At 42.9% G+C, this 22,209-nt stretch overlaps 1 protein-coding gene across 1 annotated transcript in view; it reads right to left on the bottom strand.

Annotated features, from left to right (window-relative positions):
• Window positions 1-22,209, bottom strand: part of ETNK1 (ethanolamine kinase 1) — a 55,759-nt gene that overhangs the window by 18,885 nt on the left and 14,665 nt on the right. The window contains exon 2 of the mRNA XM_082257202.1: window positions 1,498-1,757. Coding sequence (XP_082113328.1) covers window positions 1,498-1,757 — 260 coding nt within the window. The remainder of the gene's footprint in view (window positions 1-1,497; window positions 1,758-22,209) is intronic.

Genomic DNA, 22,209 nt, shown 5'->3' with positions numbered 1-22,209 from the left:
GCTGTCCACATAGACCATCCTCCGCACCATCATCTACGTCATCCTTTCCATGCTGCCCCTCGCTTTCAGATCGCTTTACTGCAGGGTGGTCTTCCCGGTCAGGATTACAGACTAGCAGCCGGTGGTGCAGAAGATGGTCTATGTGGACAGCTTTACCCTGGATGCCTGCATACTTAGATGTGCCTGTTTTATTCATCAACCATGTGAGTTGCTAAATGTTGTACCTTCATTAAATGGAACCATATTGCTACTCTGTAGCTCCTGCTGGATTTTGCTTCCAATCCCCTTGTGGAAGCGGCTATTTGTAGATGGACATTGTATGGTTACACAACCTATCGCAATGCTATAATCTTTTTATATGGAATATAAATTGAAGGATTTATGAATAAATGGTTGTGGAACGAATCATCTGAGTTTCCATTATTTCTTATGGGGAAATTCGTTTTGATATAAGAGTGCTTTGGATTACAAGCATGCTTCCGGAACGAATTATGCTCGCAATCCAAGGTTTTACTGTATTTACTGACAGATTATAGATACAAAAAAAAAAAAAAATTGTAATAGTTTGTCAGCAATGAGTGATCAGAATTAAAGTACATGTAAACCCCAACAAAGAACTTCTCTTATTTGGTACCTTTGGTTGGTTAAGCCCTTCCCTGCCCTTTAAATAATCGTAACACCAGAGACATGCCTATCACACTTTGCTGCCAGGAGGACTGGAATGTGCTACACTTAGTCCCGGTTCACACTGATGCGAGTGCCGGGTTCGCATGTAATATCGGAGCGCACTGCTCCGACATTACATGCGATCAGCTGTGCGGTGCGAGTTTAGCCATACAGTTTGTATGGCTAAATTCGCATCGCACCCGGTGCAAACACGCACAGGAGGCATTTTTGCAGCCGCATCAGGATCGGATCGCACAGCGGTTCACACTTGTGCGATCCCATCCTGTGCGAACTGCACGATCGCACTGCGATATGCGATCAAACTGGGGGTGTCGTTAAGATTACATTGACACCCCCAGCGTATCGCATATGGCAGTGTGAACTGCCGGGGGTGCGTGTGCGATGCGGGAAAAGGCTGCGAATTCGCAGCCTTCCCGCATCGCAATAGTGTGACCCGAGCCTAAACAAGAAGGCTTATGCTGGCCATAGATGATACGATTCCCCCAACACAGTCAGTGCCGATGGGGGAATCCCTCCCGGGGTGCTATTGCGTTCTCCCGGCAGGCGTGGGGAGCTATATAGTCATTACATAAATCACATGCAAAAAAAAAAATAGATAGAGGTGTTCTGCAGCCCTGTTCTAGGATGACAATGATGCTCCTCTCCATACATACAGTACAGTGGACGAGTGTTGTAACTGGAAGTGAATTACTGGCAGGACCACCAGGTGAAAAAGTAAAAAAAATAATGCAGCCACTACATCTAAGGATTGGGTAGCTGCAATCTATTACATTTTTATTCCTGTGCCTTATTGAAAATTAAAACATGTACCTGAAAATGCTAGGATTACAGACATGTTCTGGGTCCAAGGCAGCTCCCTCCATGAACTCATAGCAGAGTCCATTGTTAAAGGTGCAGTACAGGTGGGGAGCACAACCATGAGCCTGTAGTACCCGAAAGCTCTTCAGCTCCTCATCACGGTCCACAAGCAGCTCTGTTTTATTCCCATAGATCCTCACCAGGACTACGTCGTCCATCGTATTGCCAACATAGCAGCCGATTAGTTTGTTGGTTATGCCATCAGTAAACACCTGTAAAATGAAATGCAGGTTCAACACAGGACCAGTATCTAAAATGTTCTCCATTACACAAGTCATCATATACAATTCCAAATAATGGAATATTTTAGTAGATTACTTTTTTATCTGAACTCCAGGCAAACCGCTTAATGTGCAGATGAAATTCATACTGTATATGGGAGTATTTTTTCCTGCCAAAGGATTTGTATTTCTGTCCATCCATTCTTGAGATTTACACAGTTCTGCCACACAAAGCAGTCAGCCCTGTGTGACAGGAAAGAAAGTGTGATTTTTTCCTCTGCTGTCATTAAGTAACCCTTACATAACTTGCTGACCTCACTGCCCACTCCCTCAAATTTCAGCCGATTCGTGCTGCATCTACCAATAAAATCTGAGCCATGGATGGCCCTGCAAACTCCACCTGGCTTGACAAAAGTTGATAATAAAGACTGAGTTGGGAGGAAAATTATTGGCTAAAAAAGTGACATTTTCCTGCAGTCACTGTTCAGCAGTACCACTGTATTCAGGCAGCTGAGGGTACAATGGCTGCCTGAATACAATAGCTGGCAGGGGATTTTCTCTCAGTCAGCCTGAGCTTCGTATGACTAGTCAAAGTGGTTGCATACCCTTGGATATACCCAGTGAAGTGACTGGCATCAGGTGATACAAAGATTAAACAAATCCTCCTCCATAAGTTGTTACTGTTTATCTGCACTCTTCTTTTTCTCTATATCCGTTCAAAGTACAGAATTTATCAAGCTTGTCTGAACTGGCAGAAAAAAAATGGGGCAGAGAATTTACATCTTAGGGTCGTTTCACACGGGCGCAACCACCGACGGAGTCCGTTCTGCTCAGTGGGGGATCGATCCGCCGATCCCCGCTGAGCAGGCGGATGACAGCTCCGTCTCCACTCTGTGTGTGGAGACGGAGCTGTCAGATCCCCGCTGTTGTTTATGGGGAGATCGGATGAGAACGAGCCACCTGTCGGTTCCCATCCGATCCGCCAGACGGATGGAAAATAGGGTTTCCATCAGTCTGGATTTCATGGACAGAATCGGATCAGAGAGCAGCGGGTGTCATCGGACATGTCACCGCTGACATCCGCTGCCCCATAGGGATGCATGGAGCATCCGATCAGGTCCACCTGAAAAACTGACAGGTGGATCGGATCGCCCGTGTGAAAGGACCCTTACACTGCAGAGCTCCGTAAGGAGAGCTCTGAGATCTGATTGGAGGGTAAGGACACAACCACCTTTCATACAGCACACAGAAACAGAGTTGAAGTGCTCCCTCCCTTGTCACCTTTTTTCTCTTGGGGTCAGGATTTCTCTCTTCAGTGACTCATGGCGATAGAGGAACAAGTACACACTGTAGAGGGATATGCTTTATTATTTCATATTGGAGGTTTACAACCATTTTAAGCTGAATGGCCCTGTCAGAAACATTGTCAGACATCCTCCAATTGCAAATTAAAAGCAGCTGGGTGGAAAATTACCAGCCGAATAGTGCCTGCATCTGATGGTCGCACTGGCTGGCAGGATATAATATCCGCAGGAGATTCGTTATTTCTGTGCTGGTTAGCTTAGATGGAGGAATCTCTTTTTTTCGTTAGGCCAGCAGGCGGAATATGAAAGAGTCTATGTGTATGGCCAGCTTTAATCTTTTCTTTCTGACCTTGGAAATCATCTGGTCCATAATAGTATTTATGGATAACAGCCTCAAAAATCATGCATGGGAAGATTGCAAATATAACCACACATGCAGATCAGGATACCAAAGATGACAGTGGCAAATGAGATATTAGTGGAGCAGCCATGAGGCAACCTATCATACTATATAGAGAGGGGAAAAACCAGTGTGACCCTAGAACTGCTGGAATAATGCCGAAAAGAAGATCAATTAATACGCCGATTATCAACTAAGAATCTCTGCAGATAAAAGTAACATTTTGAGAAAGGGAGTGAAAACACTATTCTACAGGATTGCATATATTGGAGCAAATGGCACAGCAATCTGAATCATCATCAATGTATCTAAAATCGTATTTTTAGAATGTGCTAACCTAGCGTTAATGAGCTTGTCTGTCCAAAATAAGAAAGGACAGAATAAAATGAGTTCCAAGTACAGAAAGATCAGGAGCAGCAAAGGTATCTTTATTGTATATAAAAAATTGCATCAGTCGCTTAAGAGTGCATTCACACCTGTGAATGGACCCTGCCTGCATTTAGAAGCGAGAACCCCAGCAGAAGTTTCTGCAAGATGCAGCCCCACCAAAAGTAAAGGGAGGATGCCGCCTACCACAGCCAACTGCTCCCACTTGCATGTACTCGCTCATGCTGACTGACTGACCAGGGCCCATCACTCGCATGTGTTTGCTGCATTCGAGATTACATGCAAGTGGGTACGATAAGCTGCAGATGTCATCAGCCCCCCATTGCTTTCAATCGATCTACTACCTCTCACAGAAAAACCTCTGCTGGGGATCTCACATCTAATTGCATGCAGGATCTATTCACAAGTGTGACTACTACTCTTAGCCCCCGTTCACATCAGCGCGATTTGACAGGTCAAATTGCAGCCTTTTGCCGGCAATGGCAGCATTCCAAGCCAACTATGCTGCACCGCATTGATTTCCAAAAGTAGTTCCTGAACTACTTTTGACTTCGGGGGCAACTTCAATAGACATTTATGCAAGAACCCGCACAGATGTCTTTCAAGTTGCCCCCAAAGTCGGACTAAAATGTGGCTTTGAAATTGTGCAAGTTCAGATTAAGTCTGAATACGACTTAATATGAACAAGGGCTTAAAGCTCAACTGTACCCAGGTTTTTTTTTTTTTACTTTGCACACAGTGGAAAAGGGACAGCAGCTCTGTTGAGGTTGTTATGATCCAAGTCCAGACTAAGAAAAATTTCCACCAACTTCCTATTGGGACAGGAAATTATCAGAAATCTCTCCAATGGTGACATGAACTTCAAAAAGAAAGAAACTAACGTAAAAAACTGTACAGATTTTTATCCCTGTTCACTAAAGAGAGAATTGTTCATGTTGCCAGAAGCAAGCAGTGGATCTCCACCTCCTCGTACTACCCAGTAGGAATCTGCTGAATACATCACGTTCTTAGCAGTAATACATGTGCATCAGAAGGAATTCTAATGGATTCAGAAAATGCTTCTGCTTCTAGTATGTTCAATAAAATGCTTTTGAGCCGTTGATACCACAGGAAGACACATACAGACTGGCTGACAGCCACAGTACCACCACATCCCCAGTTATACCTTACTGCAATAACTAAAATACAAATATAACAGTAAATATATAAAACCCGCTAGCAGGAATTTGTGGATCACAAATAGGTAGCAAATTATATCAATCTGCAATGCTAAACACAATGAATTAAACGGTCCATATAAACACTAGAGAGAGTTCATATACAATGAGCAGCCAATTCTAAAGAGGAAATCCCAGCACCGTCTCCAGTGTCAGAAAAGGATCCCCACAGCACCACAGTGATACAGTCGAACTGCTTACCGACCAGCAATAACCCTCAAACTATAGTTCAGTCATTCAGGCTCAATTGTTACACCACTTCCAGGCACGATAGGGCTGCTCTCCGGACTTCTATTAGTGCAGGCACCGGGAATCCCAGCTTAGTCAGCCAGGTTTTAAATCGGTAATACTCCAAAGTATCCCCAACACCCTGTCTGCAGATCACTTGTCTCACCATGGAATTATACCTCATAGGAGTATAAAAGGAAGCCCACCAAAGGGCCGCGGTGTCCGGCACAATGACGTTACAGGTCCTGCCTAATGCGTTACGTCACCATTTGATGTCATCAGGGGTGTGGAGACTGGATGTTGGGGATACTTTAGAGTATAACCGCTTAAGAACCGGCTAATTAAACCTGAATCCTGGTGCCTCCACTGACAGAAGACCAAAGAGCAGCCTTAACGTTCCTGGAAGTGGAACAACAATTGAGCCTGAATGACCGCTCTATAATTCGAGGGTCACTGCTATTAGGTAAGTTTTGCTGCATCACTTAGGTGCTGTGTGGATCCTTTTCTGACACTGGATACGGTACATCATGAAATACAAGAATACAAGAAGTACATCAAGAAATATTTCTTTAAAAATCTACAGCCTTATTCTTGATCACATTACGGCACTGTTAAAAATCACATACACATGATTGCATGCCAATACAGAGTTCTCATTCTATAGAGAAATAGTAAAAAAAAAAAAGTAGGATATTCCTGTTCCCTAAACACACACACACACACACACACACACACACACACACACACACACACACACAAGCTCTTTTGTTACTTATTGCAACATTAAAGTGATTTGTTCTCTATAAAGATCATCATCAGATGACCCCTGCAGTTACAGGGATGTGTATAAATGTTGGCATGCAGGTTAATGAGAGGAATTCTGTTCACCCCCCCTCCCCCGAGGGCCCGGAATGTGCTTACACCCACTAGGAGTCAGAAGGACCATTCCACAGCACAAAGCCGCTTCCAGTGATTTGATCAGAATGTCCTAAAAAAAAAAAAAAAAAAAAAAAACACGTCCTCTTTATACACTACTGGGATTTCATACAGGTTCACAGGACTAAAAATACAAGTGTCACACGTGTGCTATAAGACCAAGATGCAGATTCCTCCGAGTACACAACACATGGGATCCCAGGAGAATGTGCAAAGTGTATGCAGACACAATGCCAGCTTACCAAGACAGGCACCAGCAAACAATGGGACTGTTACATAACTTCACCAAGAGGCATAACAGAATGAAGTACAAGTGCTATTTTTGTTTATATTGCACAATGTACACATTCTGCAGAAAATATGTACTTTTTGCGTGTGTGTGTGTGTGTGTGTAGAAAATACATCAGGAATGCAGAACCACTACCGAGAAAAAAAAAAAAAAAGGGAACAGCTATTCTATGTAAGCAAAGCCAGGACATCGATTGAAGAGGATAGACTTAGGCCCCGTTCACATAGGGGCGACGCTACTTCGCACCACGACCTCCGATGTCGCGGTGCGAGCAGCGCGCCGCGACCTCGGAGCGGCCGCCACGGACTTTATAACATTGAAGTCTATGGCGGTCGCCTCCTGGTCGCCCCAAAGAAGCTCCGGACCCTTTTTCTAAGTCGGAGCGACTTGTGTTGCTCCTATTAGAACGGGTCCGCAGCTTCCCTATGGGAGGCGACCTGTGAGGCTACCAGGTCGCCTTAGTGTGAACGGGGACTCACTGTGTCCGTGAAAAATGGACTGCAATGAGTTTGTTTTTAATGTGTCCATCGCTTTTAATTACAAAGTTAGAAGCCTGACCCCATCTTGATCCAGCAATGTGCATGAGAGCCCCGGCACTCCAGGGACTCTCTCTCCTCAATGGCTGAGACAGCAGCGGGAGCCACTGGCTGTCATTCACAGCTAGTGATTCAAAGAGGAGGGGGCAGGGACAAGCCATAGCTCAGAACAAGCCTGCATGAGTGCCCCCATTGCAAACTCCTTGCTCTAGGCTCATTCGGGAAGGGAGGGGCCAATAGCGCCAGCGAGGGACCTGAGAATAGGAGGATGCGGTCTGCTCGGTGCATATTCACTGCACAGATCGGGCAAGTAGAACAGGTTTTTTGTTAAAGTCTATAACCACTTCAATCCCCTCCCTGCCCAGGCCAGTTTTCAGCTTTCAGTACGGTCACACTTTAAATGAAAGTTGCACTGTACTCCAACTAAATTTTGTATAAATTTTGTTCGCACAAATAGAGCTTTCTTTTGGTGGCATTTAATCACCAATGGGGCATTTTTTAGTAATTATATATATATACATATATACATACACACACACACACACACACACACACACACACATACATATATATACACATACATATATATATATATACACACACACACACACACACACACACACACACACACACACACACACACACACACACTAAAAAAAAGACTGCAATTCCATTTAAAAAATATATTTCTTTGTTTCAGATATAAAATATTGCAAATAAATAAATGTTTTTTAAAAAAAATCAGCCCAAAATGTATTCAGCTACATTTCTTTGGTGAAAAAAACCCAAATCAGTGAATATTTAGTATGTGTAAAAGTCCACATACTATGGCATATATCTGAAAACTGATCAATCCTCCTGACAGACTCATTTCTTTCTAGAGAACCCAGGGTATTTAGAAAGAGGCATGGCGGGTTTTTTGAAGTTGTAATCTTTTGTCATTTTTTCTTCTTTTTTTTAACATACTATCACAAGTGCAGTACAAAGTCACAACCGGTGTGGCGGTTATCAGGGACATGGACTGGTGACAGTACAGGGGGAAAAAAAAAAAAAATTATACTTTTTTTATATTACATTCTTTTTATGATTTTTATTTTTTTTTTTTAAAAAACACATTGTGACCAGAGCAATATAATGTTACATTAACAAGCATTAGCAAGCATTTTACTGAATGAAACTGAATCAGTCTGTTTTGTTGTGATTAGTGGTGATTGGTCAAAGCTAATCAAAATGGTACAGATGGGCTAAGATTGGCCCAAGTGATCAAATTGACCAATCACAGCTAGCAACGCCTTTGTACATGCTGGGTGGCTTGAAAGGAAGCTATTCATTGCGTACAGGGCCGCTGATAGGGGGGGACCACCAGCCCTCCTGTAGGGGGCCCACATAGAGAGGGGGGATTAGTGATGGACAACAAATACAGAAATCTTCCTCCAGCATCTGAATCTGATCTGTTCCTCTCCCTGCTATCAGCTTTTATCTGCTAAGAGACAGCTGTCCCTCACTAATCCCCCTTCCTGTGTGGGCCCCCTTCCGAGCACTGGCTCTAATGTTATCTCTGCTCAGGAGTTTATTTGTAACTTTGTTTCTCTCCCTCTGTCTCTGATCCAGGAGCTCCAACTGCCCAGCCTGTATATTTTTCTCATCTTATCTTCATTTTTATTTAACATAGTTTTTTTTTTTTAGATTTAGCAGGAATTGTGAGTTATGTAATATTTGTGTCTGCCAATAGTGATTTTGTTGTAATTTTAGCTAAATATAGCTAATATTTTCTTGGGGGGGGGGGGGGCCTGTCAGGTAGTCTGTACGGGGCCCCGCGATTTCTAACAGCCCTGATTGCGTACAACAGTTATGTGACCTGATGTGATTCGTTATGGCGGCCACATGGTATCTGCAGTGAGCCGTAACTCTGATCAGTCGACGGCTGTGTTCCGTTGATTGAGGCATCCTGACAGGACATCATATGATGTCCTGTCAGGATGGGTAAGCCACCGCCCGGTCGTCATTTGTCTTTAGGCGGTAGTGAAGTGGTTAATATCACTTTAACCATTACAACTAATGCATAGCACGTAAACATCGCTATAAAACACTGTTGTAAAACTAAAGGGTCAGCATCTAATTCCAGGACCAAGATGCTGGCTCAGAGATGACACAATGCCGTCAATCCTGGTGCCTGTGTAGTTTTTGGCTCATGTCTGACACAGATCAGCCCCTACTGCAGCCTCTCACCTCGTGATTTGCTATAAAGTTACAATGTTGCAGTCTGATCACTGTGGGAGAGGAGACTGAGGATGTACTCACTGGTTTAATTGAACTGTGTCCGAGTTAGATTCTGCTGGTTTGCACTGGATTGTACTGTTACAAGTGGACAGGGTACATTTTGGAGCATGCACACTATACAAAACGAACTGCCCGAAGGGGTGAAACCGGATTGGAGACTGGTACTGGTTGAGTACACTTCCTTCTGCCTACAGCTGAATAATGACACCATGTCAGCCTAGACAAAGTCATTGGAGCTTATAGACAGTTTGAAATGGTAATAGGTGCGGTTGCGGTATATTGTAATGCATCAGGAATGTATTCATGCAGACTTATAATTTTAATGACAGGTCCACCTAAACAATTTGGTCTAAAGTGAATTACAGTAATCTTTTGGATTAAAGTCGTTTTCAGAGCGGTATGCAAACACGGGTAAGCAGCTCTGATTTTACTCCCATCAACTGATCGCCCATTTTACAAATAAATATTTTCCTATGTGCAAACTGACACACAGGTAACAGGGTAAAGAGATTGTAAAGTCTTTTTTTTTTTTTTTTTTAATTAAAAAAAATAACACATGCTTACCTGCTCTGTTGCGGTGGATTTGCACAGAGCAGCCCTGATCCTCCTCTTCTCGGGTCCCTCTTTGATGCTCCTGGTCCCTCCCTCATGTTGAGTGTCCCCACAGCAAGCAGCTTGCTATGGGGGCACCTGACCAGAGTCAACTCCCTGTGTCCATTTGGACATAGAGCTGCAGCCAGGCCCTTTCCCCCCCCTCTCTCCTGATTGGCCAACTGACTGATTGATAGCAGTGGGAGCCAATGATGCCACTGCTGTGTCTAAGCCAATCAGGAGGGAGAGCCTCAGACGGCCAAGCCACTCATGGACATCGCTGGATAGAGATGGGCTCAGGTAAGTATTAAGGGGTGCTGGGGAGGCTGCTACATGCATAAGGTTGTTTTATCCCAATGCCTGGAATGCATCATGATAAAAAAACCTTCCGACTTTACAACTCCTTTAACATGGCCCAGTATTTCCTGTCTGGGTTCAGACACGCATGGCCAAATTTTAGAAGATTCAGTGACATTTAAATGAAATGTTCAAACTAATTAAAGAATAATTGCCACAATAAAGAACAGAATGATTCTGATAACATTGGAACTGTAAAAATGATTTCCCAACCTGTGCTCCATACAACCAATTTAGAGAGACAACTAGCTTGGCACAATGAGCTGCCATTGTTCGTATAATCATATCGCTTAAATAAAAATTCTGTCGAGTAGATTTTTTTTAGAAGATAAAAGCTGATCTATTGTCAGCCTGTACGGATGTAATCTGAGGAGACCTTCACCCGCATTAAATGACAATAAAGAATGTATGACATCCCCCCCCCCCCCCCATGGGATGGCTTGCAAACCAGAGGGAATTAGTGATAAAGAACACATTGTGCAAGATGCAGAATGGACTGTTTGTGGGCAAGCATTATAAATGCACCAGCGCATGTTAGGATGTGTTAACTCCAAGCTGCACCCACTGTTTTGTTTGCAATGCAAAAAGAACAAAATATCCAGCTCATGTACAGTATGTACGTATCCAAAGAAGGTTCAAGAGTTCAAAACATGGTTGTTTTTACATGGAAGTTCTAGTTTCTATATTACTGTACTGAAAGATTTTAGAAAACATAACTTAAGTGTCCAGGCACACTGGGCTTAAAAAAAAAAAAAAAAAAAAAAAAAAAACACACGCCACTTCTTTTGACAGAAAAACAAAAAAACATTCATATAGAACCTTTTTGTACAGGCATTCAGGAGAGTTTCTCAACACTCCTCACAAACCAGAAGGGTTCTTTGTCTGCACCTAAACATGGAGCTTATAAATGTGCAGGATAACACTGAGCTGCTTCTACAGGCAAAACTTCTGTAGAAGCAGCATTTTTTATTGTTGTGTCCAGTGTGCATGGACCCTTAGGGCTCATGCACACTGGAGGTTTTTAAAAAACGCCAGTATTAGCGGTGGAAAGCTGTAGCATGAGTTTCGCAGTAGCGCTTTTTAGCTTCTTTTAGCAAAACTGTACTCCCACAAAAGCTTATGGGAGGAAAAAAAAAAAAAAAAAGCTGATAAAACACCAAATAGCCAAGTTTTCACCTGAGGCTCGGTTCACACTTGTGCGATGCGGGAAGGCTGCGAATATGCAGCCTGTTCCCGCATCCCATCCGCACATCTGGCAGTTCACACTGCCATATGCAATACACAGGGGGGTGTCAATTAAATGTTAACGACACCCCCAGTTTGATCGCAGTGCAATCTGACAGTTCGCACAGGATCGGATCGCAAAAGTGTGCACCACTGTGCGATCCGATTCGGAGGCGGCTAAAAAAATGCCTCCTGTGTGCGTTTGCTGCAGATGCGCTGCGAATTCAGCCATACAAAGTGTATGGCTGAATTTGCATCTGCATAGCAGATCGCATGTAATGAAGGAGCAGTGCGCTCCGAATTACATGCGATCAGCGCATCCGCAGAAGTGTGAACCGGCACTGAAAAACTCATCTTAAAACCCACCAGTTTTGGATTTTTTTCCAGCCAGAAAACACCCCTGCCAAAAACTGCTAAAAGCCTATGTATACATAGACACATAGGATAACATGCTGGGGAGTTTATTGGCTGCAGAAAAAAAAACATATGAAGCCAAAAACAGCAGCTATAAAAACATCCAGTGTGCACAAGGCCTCAAGAGCAAGTTCAGTCAGGCCCGAAAAGTTACATTCTGGATTTAAGGCAGGCCATAAACAGTTAGAATATCAGCCGGTTCAGCTGGAACCAGTCGGGATTCGAACTGTTAATAGGCAGGCTGAATGTACCAAGTTGATCAACCGATCAACTAGGGTACAACCCATATGCTGGGTTTTACCTGCAAATATCGCTAGCGGCTTCTATAATGGCCTAGCAGGAGGGATTCCCACATCAACACTGTCTGAGTTGATTGAGGAGGGAATCAAGCAAATTTCTTCCAGGTACAGAAAAGAAAAATTCAATGTGTATTGTCGGCCTTACCTTACCTTACGCTCATTTTTTTTTGGGGGGGGGGGGGGGGGGGGGAGTGGTTACCACAGGTCCTAAATTAATGCTGTAGTAAACCACAAAAAATAAAAAGGTCTTTATTTATTTATTTATTAGGTCATAATGTGCTAGAATGCATCGCATACTAGTACATTACTACAGACTGGCATGAAAACTAAGCCCTCCAGCACCATGCTGTCCCCGCTGAAGGCACTTCCTTCTTCACCCGTTCTCCCTTCCGTGTTTTTCGGGCTTCAGCAATATGAATGACCGAGGAAGCGATTACGTCACTTCCACACATGTGCACGGGAGTCACTGTTTACAGCACTGGTATGCCGTGCCTTCAGAACGCGTGCGTCGGTGGCGTCACCGGCTGCATCTAAAGTAAATATCTCCCAAACAGTGCATGTTTACGAGATAGTTGTTCCATCTAAAAAGTGGATCTTCCGCGCAAGTGCTCCTGACCCCCATGAAATGCTACATTTGGTATGTCATTTTTTTTTTTGGGGGGGGGGGGTACCTAGATTTGACAGGTACCCGCTCCCTCCTAGGCAGTCCAAGTGGAAGTTCTCTCTTCCTCCCTCCCTGCAATTTTATGGGACACGTCATAACATTCACGACGTGCAGCGCGACTTGCACATGCGCAGTTGCGCACCCGGTTGTGAACCTGCAGGCTGTCACAGCTGGGTACCCATACTAGTGATGGCGGCGCCTCGGAGAGGAGAGGGAGAGAATCAAGGCTTTGAGCGGCTGCATCGCTGGATCCTGGGACAGGTGAGCGTGTATATTAAAAGTCAGCCGCTACACTTTTTGTTAAAATGGAGATTGTTGCAGAATTTTTTATCACACCGTATTTGCGCAGTGATCTTACAAACGCAATTTTCTGGGAAATAAAATACACGTTTTTGAATTAAAAAATAGAACAGTAAAAGGCAGAGTTACAGGGGCGGTCTAGGGCTAGAATTATTGCTCTCACTCTAACAATCGCAGCGATACCTCACAGTTATGGTTTGAACACTGTTTACATATGTGGGCGCGACTTGCGTATGCATTATCTTCTGTGCGCAAGCTAACAGGGAGCTTTAATTTTTTTTTTTCCTATTTTATCTTTTTTTTTTTTTTTTCACAATGAAAAAAATGGGCCCTTCATGGCCGTTGGGAGGAAGCGACGTATGACGTCACTCCGCTCCACCAAGGCCAGAGTCAAGTGGGGGCAATCTTGGCCTCCCTCGACTTCCTGCCTAAGAAGAGAGAGGACCAGATTGTTTTACCCGCTACAGACGGCTCCGGTAAGTTGGGGGGCCTACCGGAAGCGGCGGGAGGGGGCACCTCTCCTGCCGCCCATAAAGGTGATCCTACGGCGAATCTGCTGATGGGAATACCCTCATGTTAAAGTCGACCGCCCGCTTAACAAAAATACCCGGGTTATAGCACTTATCTGCTGATATATAAAACACACACATACACAGTGGGCGGTCCCCTTTAAGTGCCGGTTCACACACATGCCATGTCAGACGACATTGCATGTGATTCGCACTGCTGTGAAAATCACATGCGATGTCTGTGTGATGAGAATTCAGCCATGCAGATTGGATGGCTGAATTCGCATTGCATTCAGAACAAAGTCGCACAGGACCCTTTTTTGGTCCGCACCAGAATCAAATCGCATGGGTGTTCACACCTATGCTATCCGATTCCTGTCCGAACTGATAGTTCGCACTGCGATATGCAAACTTATCTGAGGATGTTGACACCCCCAGCAGCTCGCATATGGCAGTGTGAACTGCCTGCAAGTCGGGTGCGATGCGGGAACCCGCAGTGTATTCCTGCATTGCACTAATGTGAACTGGCACTAAATGGTTAAACTGACCTCATTTGCAGACTGAAGTTCAACCGTTTGATCTAAAAGAACAAAATGATACATTGTAAAACAGGTTTATAGTCATCTCTCAGCACTTAGCAACGTTGATAAATGTTTTTTTTTTTTAGACAGCTGTGAGTGAGCAGAGAACAGCTCTGAATGTATAAATCCTGGAAATGCAGAAAAAGGATTGTGAGGGGGATTGAATAGAGATGGTAATTTGTTAACAATCGTGCAGCTCTAATGCAAAGGATTATCAGCTGATTCAGTCTCAACTGATGGCCTATAAAAAGAGGTCTCATTACCAAGGTGTCACACAAGAAACATCTTATGATAAAAAGCAAAGAGCTCTCTCAAGATCTTCGCAACCTTATTGCAAAACATACTGATGGCATTGGTTACAGAAGGATTTCTAAACTTCTGGAGTATTTCAGTGAGCACTGTCAGGGCCATAATCCGGAAGTGGAAAAAACTTTTCACTATAAACTGCTCATGACCAGGCGCTCCTCCCAAGATTCAGACATCAGCGCACATCAGTGAAGGACAAAAATTACTTATTTGCAAAATGTTATAAACGAAATTGAAAAAAAAAAAAAAATTGTGACCAGGTGTGAGCATTTCCTAATGCCCGATGCCCCAGACATGCAGTTCTCCGAGGCCCAATTTGGACATTTTACCTTAGGGATGTACTCACTTTTGTTGCCAGCGGTTTAGACATTAATGGCTGTTGAGTTATATTGAGGGGACAGAAAATTTACACTGTTATATAAGCTGTACAATCACTACTTTACATTGTAGCAAAGTGTCATTTCTTCAGTGTTGTCACATAAAAAGAAAATATTTACAAAAATGTGAGGGGTGTACTAAATTTGTGAGAAATATATTTATTTATATATATATATATATATATATATATATATATATATATATATATATATATATATAAAATTATAGGTGTGTGTATTTGTAAATCCAGGAAGTGAACAGTCAGCAGCTTCAGCTGCCAACAGTTAAAATGGCTGCAGCCAAACTTAGCGAAGGGGTATTTCTGCAGCATATTTGGCAAGTACAAAATCAGAATCCGTGTATATATATATATATATATATATATATATATATATATATATATATATATATATATATATTTTTTTTTTTTTTTTTTTTATGCTAAGTGGTTGAAGGGAAGCTTCAGAATGACCAATATGTTTTTATTACAAATTATTTGAGATCACTGCAGTTCCTCTTTAATTAGGGAACCTATTTGCTTTGGTTTCTTTGTATTTATGGATAGCATGGGTTATTACCAACATGTAGGGAAAATTTCATGTCAATAGCTCCTTTACAAATATATTTACCCAGAAAAATAGTGACGTGTTCAATACTTATTTTACCCGCTGTATAGTTGGATGTTACAGGTCACAGGATTTGTAATTCTTCCCATTCAATCCTGAGATTTACACAGCTCTGCCACACAGGCCCCTCTGGCAGGGCAGGAGACCTGTTCTTTTCACTGATGCAGTTCAGAAACACCTATAGGTCTTATCCATCCCCCAGCTGGTATATGGGCAGTGATTGGAGAATCAGCAGGCCGATGAGCTCATCTCTCTGTTACTCTGCTCTCTCCTTTCAGCTTCCTTGTTAGCACAGCAGTACAGCTAAATAGCTAGTTGTGCTTTCTCTCTCCCAGTCAGAGGTCTACAAGAAGCGATTGACAAATTAAATTCAGACATTAAAAAAATAAAATAATAATATTTCTCCTGTACCATGCCCGCATCACTGCATCTCTTGTACCATGTCAGCAGCCCCTGCTTTGGGTCTCGTGGTGGTCCAGTAGCTGCTGCATTTCCCATCCTAGGCTTATACTCGAGTCAATACGTTTTTTGTGGTAAAATTAGGTGCCTCGGCTTATACTCTAATATGATATGATATGATAATATATATATATATATATATATATATATATATATATATATATATATATATATATATATATATATATATATATATATACACACATACATACACACACACACACACACCGTATTTAATCGGCGTATAACACGCACTTCTTTCCCCTGAAAATATAGTGCAAACTGTGGGTGCGTGTTATACGCCGATATTTTTTTTTTTCCCCAACGAGGGGGGGGGGGGGGCGGGGATCGGGCAGTCCGCTCCGCCTCTCCTGGCCCTAGGACAGCCCAGCCAGCGTACTCTGCATTTAAGAAAAAAATCACTGCCAGCCCTTTTTATAGATCCTTACTACATAATAGATCACGGTCATTGAAAAATGCAGCCTCTAAATACCTTGTTAGCTTCGTTCTTGCTGGCTGCTCTCCTCCTCCCACTCCTCCTCCTCTGAGTGTAGCTTCGGATTGGTGGAGGAGTGCGATCACATGACTGGCCATTGAACGTCAGAGAAGAGCAGTCACATGACCAGCCATGAAAGAACGGAGCTACTGAGGTATTTAGAGGCATCGGTTTACAATAACAGTGACACATTGTAGGAAGCATCTATGGAAAGGGTCTGGCAGTGATTTTGTTTTTACTTTAGAGTACGCTGTCAGGGCTGTCCCAGGAGACTGGGGATTTCCTGGTAGTGCAGGGGGGCTGTGCAATGTAAAGGAGGCATGTAGTGTGCATGGGGGGAACTGTGCAAAGTATAGGGGGGGCTGTTTAATGAAAGGGGCAGTGTACTGTTATTTTTAAATATTTAAAATGTTTTTTTTCCTAAAACTTCCCTCTTAAAGTGAAGGTGCGTGTTATACGCCAATAAATACGGTGTGTGTGTGTGTGTTTTTGCAAAAGTAGTTCCTACACTACTTTTGCCGATTTCGCATGCGACGTCAATAGACACCTGTGCACGAAGCCACACAGATGTTGTTCAAGTCGCGGCTGTGAAATCGTGCAATTTCAGATAAAGTCGCATGCTTTTAAAGCAGTGTTCACTGTGAACCATGGCTGAGGATAGCGAGCTCCCAGTTTGGAGAGAACTCCCAGTGTGGAAGACAAAAGTTCTCACCCATGGGTCAGAGGTGCCCCAGCCAGCAGCCAGGAGGTATCATTTCAGGAGTCAGGTGGGCTCCTATTGGGCTGTCAGGAGAACCCCTATGTAAAGGCCAGGATTGAGCTGTGCAGCAGGACAATGCGACTAAAGGCTAAGAAAGACATAGAAACTAGTAAAGCTGGACAGAGGGTCTGGTAAGAAGAGCAGTGGTGCTACCAACAAGGGAGCCAGGTAGCTCAGTATTTTCGTTTGACTTCATATTGATGTGGAAGAACCCCCCTAAACACTAATGTCCCACTGTGCAAACGATGTACTGCAAAAAAAAAAAAAAAAAAGGAAATAAAAAGGAAAAAGTCACACACATGGTTTTCCAACTTCTACACAATTAGGAACAAGGGGCCTCAATTTCTTTCATGAAGAGACACACCCAGTATAGTGAAGAGCATTCCTCACACAGACTAAGATTATAAATACATATTTGAAGAACCTCAGTACGTGGAATGTTTACAATCTATGTTCAATGGCAGAAAAGTACACAGCCAACATTCCAGTCTTAAGATACACACAAGGCTCAAGGCTTCCATATACCACTACTGTCACTAAACCAGAAATCCAAATAAAAAAAAAAAAAAATGGAACCATTTTGCAAAAAGCTAAAATTTGCATTGGAGTCGGCAAAGCATTGGTGCAATGCCCTTGGTCCTGCAGACTTTTCTTCCATCTCCCCGTACGGATTTTCAGATACGAAGCTGGAGAAAGTATCAATGGACTAGAAGTGCGGTGAAATCACTCCATGTGTGCTCTATTGAGAACTACACTCCCTTTGCAACAGTGACAGTTGGGAATTTTTTTTTTTTCATTCACAAATTCCTGCAATCGTATTACATGGGTGTGCAAGGGCAGGCGATGCAGCTATTCTGATTTCACATCAGACAGGATCAGGCAGGGAGAAGAATCCCATGGTTCTGTAAGTGGGGGCCAGTTTGAGGGGCTGTGCACACTGACCATGTTTCATGTCAGATCCTAAATATGGATGAAACATGCTCGGAAAAGATGGGAGTTTACTTTTGGCAAGCAACTGGTTGAAAATTACAAAGATTTCCGGGCACTATGGGGAGTGGAAATGAAGGCAGGACTAAACAAAAAGAAAAAGATAGCCATAAGCAGCTCAAATTTCAGCTGTGAGTGACCCTGTTGGCACTACACTGGTCAACAAAATCTGACTTAAAAAAAAAACAAAAAAAACAAAAAAAACAAACAGAGCCCAATGAAAAACTGTCGGCCGAACAATGCCTTCATCCAATCAGATATAGTCACTGTTGGGATATTCAGGCAGCGCAAATGCATGCCAAGGGTGCACACGCATATGCAATCCGAGGTTGCACCACACGTGATGTATTGCTGCAAACGAAAGTAAAAGCAATAATTCTAGCACAAGAGCTCTTGGTTAATGTTAAACTGATGAGCCGCAAAGGCTTTAAAAGCGTCACCTATGTCGAATTTTGGGCACATATAGTAGGTGCACATAATTTTAAGACTTGGCACGTTTGGCATCTATTTATTCAACCTCATCTTTTATATTTCACAAAGAAAAAAAAACATCAGGTGACATAAAAACTTGCAGCCATCATCTTTTATAATAAATACACACACACACACACACACACACATACACAATCCAATTGAGAATCTGTGGGAAGATTTGAAAATTGCTGCTCACAGGCGCTCTCCATCCAATCTGACAGAGCTTGAGCTATTTTGCAAAGAAGAATGGGCAAAAATGTCACCCTCTAGCTGTGCAAAGCTGGTAGAGACATACCCCAAAAAGACTTGCAGCTGTAATTGCAGGGAAAGCTGGTTCTACAAAGTATTGACTCCGGGGGGCTAAATACAAGAGCATGCAACACTTTTCAGATATTTGTAAAATATTTTGAAAACCATTTATAATTTTCCTTCCACTTCACAATTATGTGCCACTTTGTGTTGGTCTATCACATAAAATCCCAATAAAATACATTTATGTTTTTGGTTGTAACATATTAAAATGTGGAAAATTTCAATGGGTATGAATACTTTTTCAAGGCACTGTAATGTTCAGAGGGTTTAAGTAATTGTATTGCCAAGAATTAAGATTTTTACGTGTGCAAAAATTAAGCAAAATTTACTCTAGTGCCGAACTGGTTAATGAAACATGACTGAACCTAAAAAACCTTGTGGACTGTTAGTGATTATAAAACAAGGGAGGGTGAGTTTATTTGGGTACGTTACCGTGAAGTTACTACCAAGGGAGCGGATCGCTTTTAGGTTTGCTCAACTGCTACAACTAGTGTTAGTTTTGTAGTGACAGGTTCAACTTTCACTTTGAGAAACTGATAAACTAATAAAGCTACCAAAGAAGAAATCCTCCAAGAATGAAAGTTGGTTTATGTTTGTTTAGCAGCAAGGAAATAGTTTTCTCTTCCACTCTGATCCGCTTAATGTTTAGCCAAGTTTTACTCAAGTTTTCACACAAGCTGGCTGCATGAATGTAAATAGAGTGCTTCGGGGTGTGAATGACCACTCTGCTTATTGAAAAAAGACCAGATGTAGAAATGCCAGATTAGACGCGAACATTCAGCAAATTTACATTCCATTCCTGCACAACACATCCATTAAGATGGACAAGGATTTTCAGGAATATCAGTCACAGAACTCAAAGTTACCATTTACGCAATCAAAGCAAACAATCATGTTATCATGGGAGTCTGCCATAACACATAATTAAGCCTTGTACACACGCAACGATAGTTGGCCGACCGATCGGCCGTCTTTTGTCCAGTGTTGTTGTGTTGGTTGAAATGTGCTCTAGACCAGTGGTCCTCAACTCTGGTCCTCAGGGCCCACTAACAGGCCAGATTTTAAGTATTACCTTGGGGAGATGCAGACTAGAGTACTGCAATCACTGAGCAGCAAATGATATCACCTGGGATGTATTTCTGTTATCTTGCAAACCTGGCCTGTTAGTGGGCCCTGTAGGCCAGGGTTGAGGACCACTGCTCTAGACTGCACACGAATTTTATCGGCCAACAAAAACCAACTTCAGAAGTGATGTCATGTTCTTGTTTACTTTCCGTGTGTTTTTTCTTCTCTGAGCATGCCCAGTCTTGCTCATCTGATTTTTGTCTGCCGAAATCTGTACTGACTGACGAAAAATCGGCCGTTCTGTTGACGGCCAACAAAAATTTTATAGCATGCACACCAGATTTTGTTCGGCCGAAAAGTCGGAGTCGGTTGTCGGAAGCATCATACTAACAAGCCGAAAATCGGCCGATTGGACGTTGGCCAAAAATTCCCGGCCAACAATCGTTGCGTGTGTACGAGGCTTTACACATTATGGCAAGAAAAGCACAACTAAAAGCTGATTTAACCCTTTACTCCCACCGACTTATGTCACAGGTTGGTAACAGCAAGGAGTATCTACATACAAAAACTGATTACGTTACATACGCCGGAGTGACTCCAATAATTCTAGAGCCAGTACTCATGGTTAAGTGTAAACTAATGTCCTTTGAGGGTTCTATGGAAAATGTTGGGTACCAAAGTTGGTCTTTGTTGCAGGGGCAGATGCAATTTTAAAGTCAGACATGTTGGGTTTCTATTTACTCGGCACAATCTGTTATAGGTTACCAAACTGGGTAGTATATTGCGTTTGTGTGCATTAAATGATAGATTTCATCCACTTTACATAGTTCCTCACTAACCGGTAAGGCCACTGGAAGTGCGGAATAAAAGGTATAAAGCTGTTGCTACATACACCATACTGCACTGTGTTCCGGATTTGAGCTGAGACTAAGTCTCATACCCAGAACACATTTGAGAGTCTATCACAGCTGAGCTCCGCCATTCAGAGAAAGCAATGCATTCTAGCAATGAATACAAACCTTCCTCTGATTGGCAGAGGTTGTGGCATCATCAGTCTGCCTCTCTGACCCAATCAGGAAGCTTTGTATTCATTGCTAGAATACATTGCTTTCTCTGTATGGCTGAGCACTGCTGTGATAGACCCTACTGTGCTCCGGGTATGAGAATGGAAGCCTTCGGCTCAAACCTGGAACACAGTGTGGTATGCTGTATATAGCCTCATGTAAATACAGTTTACACCGCACATCCAGTGGCCTCGCAGGTTGTTAAGGGACATACTCTGTTTGGGACATCTTGGCCTAAACAAACTATGTAAAGTGAATCAAAAGCTGGCGTTCAGCTTTAGAGCCCATTCACATTGCTGCGACTTGTCAGCCTGACAAGTCGCGGTCTGTCACGGTCCATTGAGTAGTACAGGACCCATTCTAATTAGGAGCGACACAAGTCGCTCCGACTTAGAAAAAGGGTCCTGTACTACTTTGGGGCAACCTCGGAGCGACTTGCATAGACTTCCATTATGTAAAGTCCCTGCAAGTCGCGGTGCACGCGACTTCACAAGTCGCCCCCCGAAGTCGTGCCGTTTCAGTGTGAACCGGCACCTAATGTATCTACTAAAAATTTGTATTTGATAATCTGTTGCACCAATATCAGGTGTCCTAAACAAAAATTAACTACCACCATTATTATTATGTTTGGAGTTTTCACTAATTGATTTTTTTTAACATTTGCGCAAAAATAAAAAAAATTAAAAAACAAAAAAGGCTGTGGCAGTGAAAGGGTTAAAGACAGACTTGCTATCATTTATGTTCCTGGGTGCATTTTTTCCACACTGAAACCTTTGCCAAGATTAATGCCAAGGCTGCATTTCCAGCTCTTCTTCTGAATGGCTGATACAATGAGTCCAATGCCTTTCCAAGCACCGACCTTGGACACGCACTGAGATCTCATGTGCATATATCTCCCAGGTCAGTAACAATGTATTGATTTATTAATTAATGAAGTTACCGGATCAGCATGACAGCAAGGCACCTTACATCCTCAAAGAGGTCAGCACTGACAGCTTAC

The sequence above is a fragment of the Pelophylax lessonae genome (genome assembly GCF_965119305.1).
Source record: "Pelophylax lessonae genome assembly, chromosome: 4".
Lineage (NCBI taxonomy): Eukaryota > Metazoa > Chordata > Amphibia > Anura > Ranidae > Pelophylax > Pelophylax lessonae.
The sequence above is the reverse complement of the archived record's forward strand: the minus strand, read 5'-3'. Positions and strand labels throughout refer to the sequence as shown.